This window comes from Belonocnema kinseyi, chromosome 2 (assembly GCF_010883055.1).
Source record: "Belonocnema kinseyi isolate 2016_QV_RU_SX_M_011 chromosome 2, B_treatae_v1, whole genome shotgun sequence".
NCBI lineage: Eukaryota > Metazoa > Arthropoda > Insecta > Hymenoptera > Cynipidae > Belonocnema > Belonocnema kinseyi.
Window position 1 is genome coordinate 127,150,098 of NC_046658.1, and position 17,378 is coordinate 127,167,475.

Sequence of the window (17,378 nt, forward strand, 5' to 3'; positions counted from 1 at the left end):
ATTTGTTATAAATTCAAATATTTGATTGATAATTTATGTATTTGCTGATAATTGTTTTTTGATAAAAAATTAATCTGGTTATTAAAAAATGCATTTTTCTTTTTTAATTTAAATAATATTTTTGAAAAGTCGAACTGGGTTGATGAAAATTAATTCTTTTTGTCGATAAATTATTCTCTCCTTTGGTGGCAAATTTAACTGATTTTTTTTAAATTAATTTTTTTAATGACTCCTTTTTGGTTGAAAATTGAACTTTTTGGTCTTTCATTTTTTTTTCATAAAAAATTCGTCTTTTTTGGTTTAAAATTTAACTTTTAGGTTGAAAGTGAAACTGCTTTTTCAAAATTTAATATTTTTGGGTAATGGTTCATAATTTGAGTAGAAAATTTACCTGTTTGGTTGGAAATTTAACTACTTTGATGAAAGTTAATTTTTCTCTTTGGGTTCAAAATTAATTTTTTTTTGTGGAAAAAATAATCGGTTTGGTAGAAAATTAATCTTGTTGGTGGAAAACAAATTTTTTTCAGTTGAAAATTTAAAGAATTTGTTGAAACTGAGACTGCTTTCTCATAAATTAAGACTTGCGGTTCATTATTCACTATTGTCGTTAAAATATTTCGATGAAAATTAGTTACAAATTTCTTTGTATGCTTAACAATTTCTTTTTTTTCTTCTTAAAAATTCACAATTTGGTGGAAAATTCTTAAATTTTGTTGAAAATTCGTTTTTTTTTTTTGTTAGGGAATTATTCTTCTTGGTGAAAAATGTATTGAGATTAAAAAAATTGAAAATTCAATATTTTTGGGCAATTATTCATAATGTAAATTTAAATATTTATTCAAAAATGAGTTTTTTTAAGGTTGAACTTTGATCATTCTTGGATGCAAATTGCAAGTATTTAGTCGAAAATTCCTTTACTTTGTTGCATTTTGAAAATTCATTTACTTTGTTGAACTTCGAAGATTCATCATTTTAGCTGAAAATTCTTTATTTTTTCTTCGTGTGTAGAAAATTCCGAGGGAAATTCAAATGCTTACTTGATTGCGGAAAATACTTTCTCCTGTTTCTAAAAATTCGTCTTTTTGGGGTAAAAATTCCACTACTTTTCTTATCTTTCTCCTTTAAAGTAAATTTTGTTAATTGAAAATCAACCTACGCCATTTCCCGTTTGAAAAACTAACCTGTTCTGATTAAAGATTTCAACAGATTCGATAATTTAAAATGACTGATTTCGCCAGTCAAATTTTCTTAAATCAAAAGTCAGTTGTCACTGATATTTCAGCCGGCGAATCCGCATTATTTGAATCCGCGGAAATCGACTGCGATTTAGTCAGTTTTGACTGATTCATATGTTGAGTGCAATTGGGGTTTTGGACTGGTTCATAGTTCGTCCACCAGATGTCTCCTATTCTCGGTTCCCGGTATAATGTACATATATCGGGAACGCGGATGCTGGGGACCTGTTTCTCTTTCTCGTCTCATCTCCTTGTCTGTTTCATCTCCTCGTCAGCGGGAGCTTCGGCAGCAACCAATCGGCTAACGGCTTTATCATCGACTCTTCTCCCATTGGTCGAGCGTTAGACTCCTATCGAGCGGGAGGCAGAAGGCCGCGCCTAGCACCGACCGGGTCGGGGGTTAGGCCACGTATATCGTATATCTTTGCTTTCTCGGTCCTCGCTGATGATGCCACTGGAGTTGCAGAATGTTCAAATTTTACTTCCTTGCTTCCTAATAAATTGTGGAAATAGAGCCCAATCTGCACATTTAGAGAGGTATAGAGGCAGGATTTTTTTTGCTCAGTATTTTATTCCGCACATATAAACTTGATTACAGTGTTAAAAAAAAATCCGTAGATGTAAGGTGGAAATGATAAATATACAATAGGGTTATATGTTATTATTTTTACACTAGTAATAAAATTAAAGAGGAAATTCACTTTGCGATGGATTTTTTGCGATTTTTTTTACGATTTACTGTGTTTCGACTCTAAAACTTTTGTTGTAGTAAAGTCGAAAGAGATCTTGGGATATACATTGCTAACTTAGCTTAATAAAATATAACATAGATTTTATTTTAAAATAGCATGTAATTTTTAAGAAATACTAAAATATTCAACAGTTTTATTTAGTAAATAAACTTTCACAATTTTATCAATAAAATTCGTTGGATTCAAATATTTAAGATAAAATGTTTAAGAAAAATGTTAAAATAGTTATATTATTTGTAAATTTAAATTTTTGATGAAATTCTTACATTTTTATAAGATATTGAAATGAATCATAAATGACTGTTGTACTCAGTAAAAGTTATGAATAATATCAATAAAAATGACTAATTTATTTAGAGAAACCTACTGATTAGTCCATTAAAAGTGAATTATTATATCATAATAGTTGCATTTTGGATGATCTAAAATTGCTCCTAATTTAAAATTAAGATAATTTCAAATTACTGATTTAATTAGTCCAAGTTGCAGATTAGATTAATGAAACCATTCAAAATGTCTGATTTAATCAATGGAAGTTAGTTTTTCAACTATTGAAAATTACTAATTCGGTCAGTAAATGTTACTGATTAAATTATTCAAATTGACTGATTCTACAGTGAAAATTATTGATTAGATTATGAAAAATGACTGAATTAAAATCCCTTTCCTAACTGACTTTTCAGTCGATAAATCCGCATTATTTGAATTAATCGGAATTGACTGCAAACCAGTATACTTACAAGATTCCAAAAAATTTTAAGAGAATGTAAAAAATATGAAGGAATGTTATTCAATTTCGTGAAATTTCCAAAGATTTATAGAAGAAAGGTAAGTTCTTAAATAAAGAAAGGTACAATGAAACTACAATGATGAAACTTCAAAACAAAAAATTGAGGGAAAAAGTTAAATATTCAACGAGAGTAGAATTTTCAATCAAAAAGATTGTTGTTTAACAAAAAAGATTAATTTCAGACGAAATAAAGATAAGTTACCATGGTAACTTATCAAAATATTTGACTGAACCCACAATTTTTTTCTTCTTATTAACCTAATACCTTATCCATCAAAAGGTTTGGCTATCAAAATCCAAAAATTAAGTTGGGTCAACCAAATATTTTGTTATTCATGTATAATAATCATATTCTATGGATAAACCGACAAAAATTTTGGTTCATTTTTCACGAAGAAAGATACTAACAAAATAGTTTCATTTCCAACAAAGTAATTAGATTATTGCTCATATAATACAATTTTACACCGAACAACATGAATTCCGAAACAAAACTAAAATAGTAAACTTTTCCAAAAAAGTTCATTTTTAACCAAAAGAGAAAAAGGCAAAGTTTCTTCAAAAAAGGGTAAAAAAAGAAGAAATCTTTAAAAAAGGAATGGAAAAAGATTTTATGGACAGCCCCTAATCTTTTACGTTAATCTACTATCTAAGTTATTTTTCAAATTATATCAATGTTCTCAAATTAAGAAATGAAAACTGTTAAAAGAATTGAATTGAAAGTATTCTAATATTAGTATCAAATAATTTGAACTCATCACGCATTGTTCAATCGACGATAATTTAAAATGATATTTGTATTTTCAATTTAAAACTGGGAGGGGTATCATATTTAATATAATTTGACATTTTAGGAGGGGGCCCCAAAATTTAGAAATTGTCACAATGCGGATTGGTAATTAAAAAATCACTGAGAATAGGATCACACAATGTGGACGCTCCCTAATGCTCCACTAAAAAAAATGTCTGGGTAAATCAACCATAATTCTGGTTAAATATGCCCTTACTATTTTTTCTGATTAAAGTAATCAGAATTCAGATTGTTTGAATCAAAATTTCTGGTTAACTTAACCAGAATTCTTGTTTATTTAGCCGGAATTCTTTTTACTCTGATCAGAAAAATAGCAAGAGCATATTTAACCAGAATTCTGGTTATTCTTACCTGAATTCTGATTATTCTTACCAGAATTCTGGTTATTCTTACCAGAATTCTGATTGTTCTTACCAGAATTCTGATTATTCTTACCAGAATTCTGGTTATTCTTACCAGAATTCTGGTTATTCTAACCAGAAAAAATAGCGAGAGCATATTTAACCAGAATTCTTGTTACTTTAATCAAAAGAAGTAGCAAGAGCATATTTAACCAGAATTCTGGTTATTCTTACCAGAATTCTGATTATTCTTACCAGCATTCTGGTTATTCTTACCAGAATTCTGATTGTTCTTACCAGAATTTTGATTATTCTTACCAGAATTCTGGTTATTCTAACCAGACAAAATAGCGAGAGCATATTTAACCAGAATTCTGGTTATTTTTACCAGAATTCTGATTATTCTTACCAGAATTCTGATTGTTCTTACCAGAATTCTGATTATTCTTACCAGAATTCTGGTTATTCTAACCAGACAAAATAGCGAGAGCATATTTAACCAGAATTCTTGTTACTCGTATCAAAAGAAGTAGCAAGAGCATATTTATCAGAATTTTGGTAACTCTAACCAGACAAAACAACAAGCGCATATTTAATTAGAATTCTGGTTATTCTAACTAGGCAAGATAGCAAGAGCAATTTCAACCACAATTCGGGTTAATTTAACCAGAATTCTAGTTACTCTAACCAGAAAAAATAGCAAGAGCATAAAAACCCATAATTCTGGTTAAATTAACCAGACGTTTTTTTGAGTCTCATTAATAATTTCACAGAAATCTCTATTAATTCATCACCTTATAAAATTTCCTCTTCTTCAGAAAAGCTCGATGATTAAACCGTCCCGAAGAAGATCCTTATCCGTGTCACCTCCACTTTTTCTCTTTTTTTTCTCATATACCCATTTGAACCTCCATACATCGGAAACCCACAGACATGTAACTCACTCTTGGATTTCCACATTTAGGTGGTGGATTTGAGAGGGATAGATATACGCAGAACGTCGTTAGCTGGGGGCAGTGAGGTAGTGAGATTGTGAGGTTGCGATAGACTCGGGGGATGGGAATCGCTCGAGAGCGCAAACGCTCGGCGTCCCGATGTTCTCCACCTCGCCAACCCTAGGTCCTTGCTAAAAGCCCTCCCCTCGGCGGCTTTTCCAACCACCCCTCTTTTCTTCCTTCATGACGTCTGGCGCGCACCAGCTAGCTCCCTAGCTATAACGCGGCCGCTTTCTCGTACCGTCCCTCGCAATATCCGCGGCTCTTCTCGTTCGGCGCAATTTTTTCCCTGGACGCCTTTTTCTCGCGATACAAGTCCGTCGAGTTTGATTTCCAGCGATGATACCTTCATACTGTTCCAGCTACCGAGTCGCCGGCTCTGCCCGATCCTCCTGGCTCCAGGACCGGTACGCGCTCAGCATTTTGTATTCTCGCTAATTACTCTCACCGACAAGGCCCGAGCTGAGCGCTGCTCTGGTGTGCTCTGCTTCGTGTATTTGTTGTGGTGGTGGTGGTGGTCATTCGAGGAGGCATGTGTGCACCAAGTACGTGAATCAAATGCCACGCGATCGTGCTTACCCTGCTCCATCTTCTTCTTGTCGCGTGCGGTAAATGAACTCCTCCGATCACCGGAAAAGACGCAAGAAGATATCGGTGATTGCTGTTTACGTGACTCGAGACCTTCATTCAGAAATTCATGTGAAGGGGCAAGGATGTGCAGAGAGGATTTTAGATTTTAACGGGGAAAATCTGCTGCCATGGGAAACAAGAAAACTGGTAAGGGGTTCTCCATACAAAAGGTTACCAATTTGAGGTGGGGGAGGGGGTCGCGCCGAATAGTAGAGTTGATAAATGGGGAAGAGCGTGTCGGGGGAAGTAACGTTATGAACTTAGATAACATGTAATATATTTCCTGATGATAAATTTTAACCAAGTTTGAGAATTTTGTGAAAGGTGGCCCTGCAATGGTGCGGTTCGATAATTAAACGGAAATGTACTTATTTTGTTAAAAAGTCATCCTTTTTATCAAAAATTAAGCTGCTTGTCTGGAAGTTGGACTTTGTTAAAAATTCTTTTTTTTTTGTAGCGGAAAATGTAACTATTCCATCATTGGAAACCTAATCTTATTGGTTAATAAATCATTCTTTGGGTTGAATTTCGAGCTATTTTGTTGAAAATTGATTGAGATTATCTGATTATAATAAAAATTCAGGTAATTGGTCCAAAATTTAACTATTTTTCTAGAAAGTCATCATTTTTGTCCAACAATTAAGCTGCTTAGCTGAAAGTTACACGTTATTAATAATTCTTTTTTTTGGAAACTATTACTATTCCATCATTAGAAAACAAATCTCATTCTTAAAAATCATCCTTTAAGTTAACTCTGGAACTCTTGTGATGAAAATTAATTCAGATTTTCTGATTTATATAAAAATTCAGATAATTGTTCCAAAATTAAATTATTTTGCTAGAAAGTAATTTTTTCATCCTAAATTAAGCTGCTTGACTGAAAGTTAAACTTGATTAAAGATTTTTGTTTTTTTTTGTTTGAAAATTTAACCATTCCATCATTAGAAATCTAATCTCATTGGTTAATAAATTGTCCATTGGGTAAAATCTGGAATTCTTTTGTTTGAAATTAACCCCTTTCATTAATGATTGATCATTTTTGTTAAAAATGAATCTCGCTGGTGAAAAATTTAACTATTTTGTTGAAAGCAAAACTGAATTCTACTACTTGAAAATTCATTGTTATATTGTGGTTGAAAATCAATTTTTAAAACAGAAAATTTGACAATTCCATTTTTGGTTCAAAAAAATGTTTTCTTAAAATAAGTTTTTTAAACAGAAAATTTCAGGATTCCATTTTTGCTCTAAAAAATATCTGTTAATTTCAAAATTCTACTGTTTCGTTCAAAATTATTATTTCATGGTCAAAAATTATTCTATTTGGTTGATTATTTAACTATTTTATTGAAAATCAGTTTTGTTTTGCTTATTCCAACTGGTTGAAAATTAATTTCTTGGTAAAAGTTTCATCTTTTCTGAAAAAAATATCATCAGTTTTGATAAAAAAATTTACTATATATTTACAATTTTTAAAAAATTAAAATTCAACTACTTCGTTAAAAGTGTAGCTGCTTCTTTAAAAATTACCTTTTTTATCTGCAAATTCAATACCTCCGCCAACCTAACCCAAAATATTGTTAAAAAGCTTCAAATCTTCTTAGAAATCTATTTTTTTTAATTCAATAAATTTTTTTATCACTAATTTTCTATGAAAACGTTAATATAACCTTAAATGGTATAAAAAATAAAAATCTGGATCGAACTATAACGATTTTTATTTTGAAATACCGATTTCTGATACAAAACACAAACCTCACCTGAAAATTAAAAAAAAAATACAATCCTTTCATGTGTAATTATTTTTCATGTGAAATTAGATATTTCTGTTTTAAAAAAACGCTGTAGGATCTAAAAAACTTAAATTTCTGGATTTATGTTTAAAACCGTTAATTTCTGAAGAAAAAATTTAATACAGCATACATTTTTAGAAATCGGAAGTTTCTGTTAGCTTTTAGAACTTTTATTAAAAATAAATATAATTTCTAGACTTAATTCTTTTAATTCCAAATTTAGCATATGAAACAAATTTAAGCAATGAAAATCTAATCGGATTTTCAACAAAAATGCAGTTACAAAAATAATTATAGAGCATTTCATTAGATTAACCCCAAGAGTATCAACCAAACAAATAATCTTTTAACTATTTTATTTGATAAGAATGAATTATTATTCACAAAAAATAAATTCAAACAATAACAGCAATCGCCTGTAAAATTATTCTGTAACAAATTGAGTACATTTTTCCAATTTATTTTAATAAAAAAATGGAAACTGCAGACATTATTTATAAGTAGTTTTAATTACATAATCCGCTGACAAACCTCAAATAAACAACATTTTTACGAAAAAGAAAAAACTGCACAGACTTCATGGAATATTTTTATGCATTGGTAGATATTTCATTCTGTTACTCACAATGCCATTCAATTAAAGCAGTCAATTTTTTGTCAAAACTTTCATTTCGCTGATTCAATTAACTCGCAATGTATTGAATAAATTCTCTGCATCCGAAACATTGCATTAAGTCAAGGCCATTTTTTTCGAATATTTTTAATCCGTTTTAAGAAAAATTAAGAAAAGCAAGGTGTGAAACAAGCGGATCAATAAAGATTTTTTTTTTATTATTTAAGTGAACATGGCTAATTTTGAACTGCGAAAAGATTAATAACTATTTTTATTAATAAAGTGAATTAAGATATAAAGGGTTCATATAAAATTCATTTAACTCTTATTTTCTATTTCTATAAATCTTTAGAAATTTTTCTGTATTTTCTCTTCAGATTGCTTTTCACAGAATTAAACGAAAAACTGCTTATTTCGCGTCAGATCTCTACCGACGGCCGCGTTTGCCGAGCTGAGCTTGCTTTTCAGGATATCTCAAAATAAATTGAAAACATAAATTTTACACTATTTCTTGTAATACTATGGAGTTTGTTGTAAAAATGACAATATATGAAAGAACCTCAGCAAAAAAAATTCCGTACAATATTTGTTATTTTTACCTAAAGTACAAGGATAGTAAAATTATTCAGGTCGTTTACAAAGTCCATTTGATCCAACTTTTCTCCTAACATTTGTCCCAAATAATTTTTTTCGTTTTCGAATTCAGATTCTGCAGAAAAAAACCTATCGGAATCCGTTGTCATCAGTACTATATTATTTGTCCTGTTGATGAGAAGATTATTTTAGCTACAGCAGGATCCGCAGATTTTTCTAGTTATTATATTATATAATCTTAAATGAATTTTCATTGACGTTTCATAATTTAATTTAAAATAATTATCCAATCTCATTCTGAAAAAATGATTTAGATGAATTGCCAACGCTTAATGAAGTTACCAGGTAAAGATTTCTACAAATCATTCGAAATAATCATAATCTAATCTCACCAGCTACTACTTATCATACAAACAAATAACTTTAAGAAAAATCCGCTCAAATATCTCCTAGCCTTGACAATACTTCGAACTCGAATCCTCTGAATCTCATAATTTTTTCAATCTCTTCTTGCAGCAACCAATCGTCAAGTCTCAAGGTCGCCTTTATTTCGGCAAACATCAGCACCACCCCAGAAGAAGAATCATAGATAGGGTCTTCTATCTGTGAGCCTATAAGGAACCACCTCGTCCCTTGAAGAGCACCTCCGTTTCGGACCAACGGAATTCGCCTCTGAAGCTCCCAGCTGGTTAAGAATCGAATCCAGGTAGGTAAAAGAAGCAGGGAGAAGTCGAGAAGAAGGCGATCATTAAAATTTCTCAGACGAGGATATAGTGTGACGGGGGTCCTGGTGACATAAGCCGAAAGACCAGGGGCGTTCTACTTCCCTTGCATCCTTTTCTCTTTCCTCTCTTCTACCCCTCTGCACCTCATCAGTCCTTTTTTTGTCTTTCTCTCTTCCCCTCTTTCCTTCAGCCTCCTTCTTTCCCCAACCGATCAACCTTACCCCACTTACCCTCACCAATCCAGTTTTTTAAACACACACACACGCCAATTTGTGTGGACCTTCCTGAAATCTTTCACCCTCGAAAGAGAGTTCCAACCAGAAACTGCTGCGATCGCACCATCAGTTCTGTAACGAAGTATACTCTGTAGTATACAGTATACACAGTGATTAAGACAACGTCACCCACCATTACACTCGCGGAAACCACGTGGCCGTCGCTCGTAAACGTAACGGACACTGACTCGAGTAGGGTACAACTACCTACCATCGTCCGCAAGGTCCTCCTACTAATTAGCCACCAGCCGATTCGGTACTGATTTACTACCCTGACACATTCTGGCGTTAACAAGAGGGAATCCTTTTCATTCATAGATTCTCTCACTCAACTACTTGCAGGGGGTATGTTAGGTTGTTTGTTGTGTTCTTGAATGGTGATTGAACAAGGACATTATTAGGACTTTTCAATTAGGATTTATACTTTGCAGAGGACCATCAAATACTCTTTTCAATATTCGACTCTTGACCTAAACCATCAGAAACTGTTTTCAATTTTCGACTCTTGACCTGAACTCTGATCTATGGCGTTTAACCCATGAACCTTCACCTTTGATCTGCGATAATTACACCCCTGACCTTCAGCTCCTGATCTTTCATTAACCCTTTGGTCACGAGACGTGATCACTCACACTTGACATCACTCCCTCGCTATGGATGACACCTGACCTTCAACTTCAAAGTTTGATCTCTGACCCCTGAACTCTCACTTTTGACATCACGCAGTCACTATTGCACTTTGACACATGACCTTCAACTTCTGACCCTTTGCTTTTAACCTTCGAGCCCGAAACGATGATCGTTTAATTTCGGCATCACCTCCCTCATCAATGAGCTTTGGCATCTAAACTTTGAGACTTAACTTTCAAACTTTGACCTCTGAATCTTCAACTCTGTCCTACAATCTCTGAACTTTGGACTATAACTTTTGACCTCAAATTCATCAATGAGATTTGACTTCAGATTTGAAATCTGACCATAAAATTCTAATTATTTACGTTTGACCTTGAACCCAGAGTTGCTGCAGTAGTTCGATTAAAATATTCAGTTACTTTTCTACATTCTGCATGTCCAATTAAAAAAATCGAGTTTATTTTATATAATGTATACCAATTTAACTGGTCGCAAATTAATTTCCTGAATATTTAGCAATTATTAATCAATGTGATCGAATTTTTTTTATAGGTTTCCATAAAAATGTCACTTTTCAGATGATTGTAGAAAACTTTAGATTTTGTAATAGTTCGTCATAGAAAACTACAAATTAGCCAGAGCAATCAAGATTTTTTCTTAATTCATATAAAATACTATCATTTTTATATATCATGCATATATTAATTATCTAGTTAAATCGAATATTTATGAAAGAGAAAATAATAATATTACTTCGGATTTTGGCATACCAATAATTGGACTAAAATGCCCATAACTGATGCTTTTATCCTTTGTAGTTTGATAATTTGCATTAAAAAATGAAAATATTCTAAGATAAATGATAAAAATCTACAAAAGTAAAATCCAATCATTATTTTTTCTAGTTTATTTTGCAAGAAAACTAAACAAAATTAAGAATTTCGAAAGTTAAACATTTCTACACGGAATTGTGAAGGGTTAGATTTTTTACGAAGAAATAGAAAATCTATAAGCCCGCAATAATAGCTTAGTTTTTAAAATAATTTTAGACAGATTTATGCAGAAGATTGCAACTTTAATACACGTTTATAAAGAGTTTTAATCAGTAAGCAAAAAATAGAAAAACCTACAATCCCATACTAAAGGTTTAGTTTTTCTTAATTTATCATAGGTTATTGTAGAAAATTACGAATTTTTACAGAAAATAATGAAAAGTTACGATTTGCAAAAAATAGTTTTAGTTTTTTTTCTATTTCTTCCTAAAAGATTAGATATTTCCACACATAATTGTGAAAAAATACTATATGCAACACGTGAATAGAAAAATGTACGATAAGAAATTTATCGTTTAGTTTTTAAACATTTTGAATATATTTTTGTATAAAATTACAAACTTCTGCAAAAATGAAACTTCACCTTTTATTATTCCTCCCTACCGCAACATCTTTCTTCTTTACTCACCTTACTAGTTTTACCAGCCTCACTTACTTTCAATAGTTTCTCCTACCTCCTCTACTCTCCCTTCCTAATTTTTCTTAACTTCCTCTACTTTCACTTCTATTCCTTCCCCCTCTGCCCTTCCCCTCATTTTCCTTATAGCCCGTACTTACCCTCTTTTCATTCCCCCGCCCTTTCTCTGCTTCTACTTTCCTTATTTTTCTCCTTACTTTCCCTGTGTAATTTCTCCTGTCCTCCCTTACTTGTGCTCATCTTACTTTACCCTTTAGAATAACACTCTTCCCCAAATACTTGCCCCTTTAATTGCGCCTCTACTTACTTCCCTAGCGAACAATCCCCTCATCTCTGTAGATTTACTGACAATCATTTCCCTTTATTTCCCTACATCTCTGCTCTAATTTTATTTAACTTCCTGTTCTTACTCTCTTCTTATTTTTCCTTGTTTCGCCTACTTCCCGTCTCTTTGTCTCCCCTTACTTAATGTTACTTTATCTAGCATAATTTCCCCTCACTTTCCCTAACTTGCCTTTCTTTATTTGCCCTCACTTCCCTACACCCCCTTCAAGAATTTTCCCTCGCTACGCCTAGTTTTTTTACTTTCACAACCCTCATTCCCCATACTTACACTTCTAGCTCATCCCTAATTTCTCCTCACTCCTCCTACTTTACATTTCCTTCCATTTTTTCTGTCCTTCCCCTACTTTCACACCCCTAATTTCCCATACTTACCCTTCTAGGTCATCCCTAATTTCTCCTAACTTCCTCTGCTTGACAACCCCTTCCCTTTTTCTTTCGTCCTTCCCCTACTTTCTTTCCCCTCACTTCCCTTCTTATGATTTCCCCTGTCCACCGACTTGCGCTCCCCTTACTTGACCCTTTATAACAACACTCTGCCCCAACTACTTGCCCCTTTAATTGCGCCTCTGCTGACTTCCCTAGCTAACAATCCCCTTATCTCAGTAGCCTCACTTACTTCTAATAATTTCCCCTAATTCCCCTACATCTCTGCCCTAATTTTATTTCACTTCCTGTTCTTACTCTCCTCTTATTTTTCCTTGTTTCGCCTACTTCCCGTCTCTTCGTTTCCCATTACTTAATGTTACTTTGTCTAACATAATTTCCCCTAAATTTCCTCCCTTTATTTACCTTCACTTCCCTACACCCTCTTTACGAATTTTCCCTCGCCTTCCCTAGTTTTCCTACTTTCACACGCCTCATTCCCCATACTGACACTTCTAGCTTATCCCTAATTTCTCCTCACCTCCCCTAATTTAAATCTCGTTCCCATTTTTCCGTCCTTCCCATTTTTCCGTCCTTCCCTTACTTTCACACCCCTCATTTCTCATAATTACCCTTCTAGGTCATTTCTAATTTCTCCTAACTTCCCCTACTTTACAACCCCTTCCTCTTTTCTTCCGTTCTTCCCCTACTTTCTTTCCCCTCACTTCCCTTCGCTACCCCTTCTTTCATTTTATCATTTGAGAAAAATGGGAGACATGAGCCTTAAACTAAAACTATAATACATATTCTGATACGAAACCCTAAAAACGGACTGAATATTGTTTCCCTTATCCAAAATAGAACGGGGATATTAATTTTAGAGGTGAAAAATCACATGTATAGGGTATATAAATTTCGAAACAAAAAATAGTCTATATTCCCTGTAAATACAAATATTTTCTGAATAAATTTCCCTCGTGAGGAACTAGCTACACTAGTTTTAAAATAATGTTTTTTAATTAATTTTAACACTAACCCACATTCAGTTAATATATATTAAAATACCCTAATTTAAAGCATTCAGGCTGAAAATTAAAAGGTCAAAAATTCGCGATCTTTAATTTGAAGTTGAGAACTTGCCTTTAAATAATTGAAGGCACCTTCAGTGAATGTCCATAAATCACGTTACTTTTAGAGGGGGTAAGTCAGCAAATATATAACGGAGAATCACATAGGGAAAGGGCGGGTTTCTTAAACCGATCACGTGAAGTTTTTAATTATAAATGTATTTTAAAGAAAGATGATAAAAAATGAAATTTATAACTAATTAACCTTCTTATGTAACAAATTATATGATTTGCAAATAATTTTATTTAACAAAAATTACGAAATTGAATTAATTAATGTATTAAGTTAGATAGAGGTAGATTTTTTGTTCTTGAGAAAACAGAAATTATTTTTATTATGGTAGCTTTGTTCATATCCGAATTTATTTCACTTGTTTCTTATGTGTGTTTTCCCCATTCTTAATGTTTATTTCTATTAAATTAAATGTATGAATCAAAATAACACCAAATATAATATAAGGGTAGAATCTCGGATAGTTTATTTCCTAAATAACTTGGCTGAAAATAATTTGTCACTATAAATGTACTTATATATGTTTTTTTATTTTTCAAAAGCTGTTCAAATGATTAATGGAATCGTTACAAAAAGTTGTAGATTTTCTTATTTGATTAAATAGCTTTTGTAAAATAAAAAAGAATAACCAAATACACTTACGGTGAAAAATCGTTCTTTTCCAAGTTATTAAAAAAATTAAGTTTTTTCCCTATGCAGACACTTTGGCTTTCCCCCACCACCCATCAAATACCTAATGCAACACGATGTACTAAATATAATTTTATAAAAGTATACTTCAGTATGTCAAGCTATATATTTTTACACTATTCAAATGTATAGAAATCTTATTTAACAGTCTTAAAAAATCCTTTTTAATGCTCTCTGTCATGTTACATAAATTTTTGCGATTTTGAAAAAGTCACGTGATAATAGAGTTGGGGGGGGGGTTATAAATAATACCATAGACAGTCACGTGGGGGTCAAAATTTAGCAAAACATCGATTACGTGATTTGTGGATGGTCCCGTAATAGCACATTTTAAGATGCTCATTGATGATTTTGAATAAAAAGTTATTTCTGTTATTAATTCTGTGTTAAACTTCGACCAGCTGTGAAAGATTTTTTCCGCTTTTTGTTTGACAGTGTATTCAAATTTTTAATTTTCGTCTCATCTTATTAGGAATAATTAAAATGTGTTGCCGAATTCGGCCACATAAAAATCATACATTACACATATTTAATAATTTTGTTAATCTTACAAAAAATCTACATTATTTCACTGATGTGAACATTTTTTTAGGTTCCTAAATTTAATGAAAATAATTCATATTAGCATGATTCAATCACAAAATTCTGTTGTCACAAATTTAATGTATTTTTATCTAAGTTCTTTATCCTAGTATTGATTTAAAAAATCTTTCTATAAAATCATAGAAATGCCGAAATACCCGACATCCCTTGACTCAGCGCCCTCACAACACTGAACTTTGACACCTGACCTTAAACACTAGAAATGTATTCTTTGACCCATGACCTTTGACTCCTGTGCAAAGAACTCTTTTATTTGGTTTCTAAACTTTGACCTGTGACCTTTCGTTTATAAAACAAATAATATAGGTTCATCGGTACAATAAATGGCCACATAAAGAATTTTACCAGTTTAAAAATACGTAGAAAACACTATAAATGTCGAAGAAAATTTAAAAATAAATAGATAAATAATAAATTTTTTAAAGATTCAAATATTTATAGTAAGTAAAATGTTAATTGTAGTTAACAATTTATATTTAAAGAAATTTACAATTATGTCAATAAACACAATGTGTGGCTATGAAGACAAATAGTGACTAGCATAGGCTAATGATTTTACGGTTGGTTACTTAAATGTAGTGAAGTACTATTTGCAACCTCATTGGTTTCAACTAGTTATAGATTACTGATTTTGAAAGCAGAGCGGTTATCCACTAAATTTCATAATAATTGGCTGGAGCCAAAAGCTCTTCTTGACATGATTGTCATTTATTATTTTTGAGATAAGATGACAACCAATAATATAAGTTGCCGATAAAAAAATCAAAAAAAATTTTATCTTTTTTTGCAAAGATGTAAGTAATTTACTTTTCAGATATAGTGGCCAGTCATTATGCTTACGCTTCATTGACGATGCTAATGATTGGCCTCTGATTCAGCTCTTTTTATTAGTATTTTTATTTCTGAGTATTCTTTTATATAAGCATATTAAAATTATTATTATAATACCCTTAAAGCAAATCCCTTTCAAGAATTAAATATCCAATCATTGGAGGGTGACCAATCACTGTAGGATTACCTTATAAATAATTTTTTTGATTAATTTTGTCGATGCGTACAAGAATGCAGCATAGTACGAAAAAGCAATGCTGAAGCTGAAGGAAGTTAGGGTGATCAACCATTGTACGATTACCTTATGAATATTGTCTTGTTTTAAATTTGAGGTTACGGACATAAAGACAGCAGAGTAAGGAAAAGACATGCTGAAGAAAGTGAGGGTGACCAACCATTGTACGATTCCCTTATAACTATTTTTTCTTTTTTAATTTTGAGGATGCAGACAAGAAGATAGCAGAGTAAGGAAAAGCGATGCTGAAGGAAGTGGGAATGATCAATCATTGTACGATTACCTTATAAATATAAATTCTTTTTAATTGAGGATGTGGACAAGAAGGCAGCAGAATGAGGAAAATCGATGCGGAAGGAATTACATTACATTACGATTACATTATAAATAGTTTTTTTTCAATGTTGAGGATACGGACAAGAAGTCAGCAGAATCAGGAAAAGCGATGCTAAAGAAGCGGGGGTGATCAACGATTATACGAATATCCTACACATATTGGGTGGTAATGAACTATTGTACGATTTTATTTAAAATATATTTTTTTTTAAATTTTGAGGATGCGGACAAGAAGGCAGCAGAGTAAGGAAAAGCGATGCTGAAGGAATTACATTACATTACGATTACATTATAAATAATTTTTTTTCAATGTTGAGGACACGGACAAGAAGTCAGCAGAATCAGGAAAAGCGATGCTAAAGAAGTGGGGGTGATCAACGATTATACGAATATCCTACATATATCGGGTGGTAATGAACTATTGTACGATTTCATTAAAAATATTTTTTTTTTAAATTTTGAGGATGCGGACAAGAAGGCAGCAGAGTAAGGAAAAGCGATGCTGAAGGAAGTGGGTTGCGGTAGTACAACACCCCCTCCTGGGGATGGTGCCGTCGGCAATCGTCAAGTCGGAACCAATGGAAGCAGAAGTCCGGAAGGTGCTCTTGGCTGTGGAGGATGCGGAAGGGAGATAGCAGAAAGATGGTACCTCAGAGCTGCAGATCGTGCTTGGCACTGCGGCTGCTTAAGATGCTGCCATTGCCGGGTTCCTTTGGCTGCCGAGTTGACTTGTTTCGCCAGGGACGGGAACATTTATTGCAAAGAAGATTACTATCGGTTTGTATCTTCCCCGCATCTTTTTTAAATTTCACTTCCTTCTCTTTTCTTTAATTTAAACCAACCCGCCAAAACTTTCAAAAGTCACATTTATGGACATGTCCACACATTAGAGTGATTTTTAGTGACATTTGACTTACCCCTTCCTCTTGTGACAATTTTTGACATTTAGGGGAATCCTTTTCTTCCCCCTCCTCCTAAAAATGCATATTTAAAGCGATTTTTGGTTCCGGAGGAGCTGCAACTAAAAGGAAGCCTTTTGATGAAAAGAAGCACAAAACGATGCATATGTTCCAAAGAAGAACCGCAGGATTTCGCCGGGAGCGGGTGCTAATCTGAAAATTTGCACCCGCTTCCAGCGAAATCGCGGTAAAATTTCAGCCATAACCACGTCTCACAACCGT

At 32.7% G+C, this 17,378-nt stretch overlaps 1 protein-coding gene across 1 annotated transcript in view; it reads left to right on the plus strand.

The window, feature by feature from the left end:
- Nucleotides 1-5,592: 5,592 nt before the first annotated feature.
- The window catches only part of LOC117167901 (LIM/homeobox protein Lhx9-like), an 81,243-nt gene continuing 69,457 nt past the window's right edge, over nt 5,593-17,378 (plus strand). Inside the window, exons 1-3 of the mRNA XM_033353140.1 lie at nt 5,593-5,701; nt 9,068-9,257; nt 16,661-16,974. Of these exons, the coding sequence (XP_033209031.1) occupies nt 16,697-16,974 (278 nt within the window). The 5' untranslated portion in view covers nt 5,593-5,701; nt 9,068-9,257; nt 16,661-16,696. The remainder of the gene's footprint in view (nt 5,702-9,067; nt 9,258-16,660; nt 16,975-17,378) is intronic.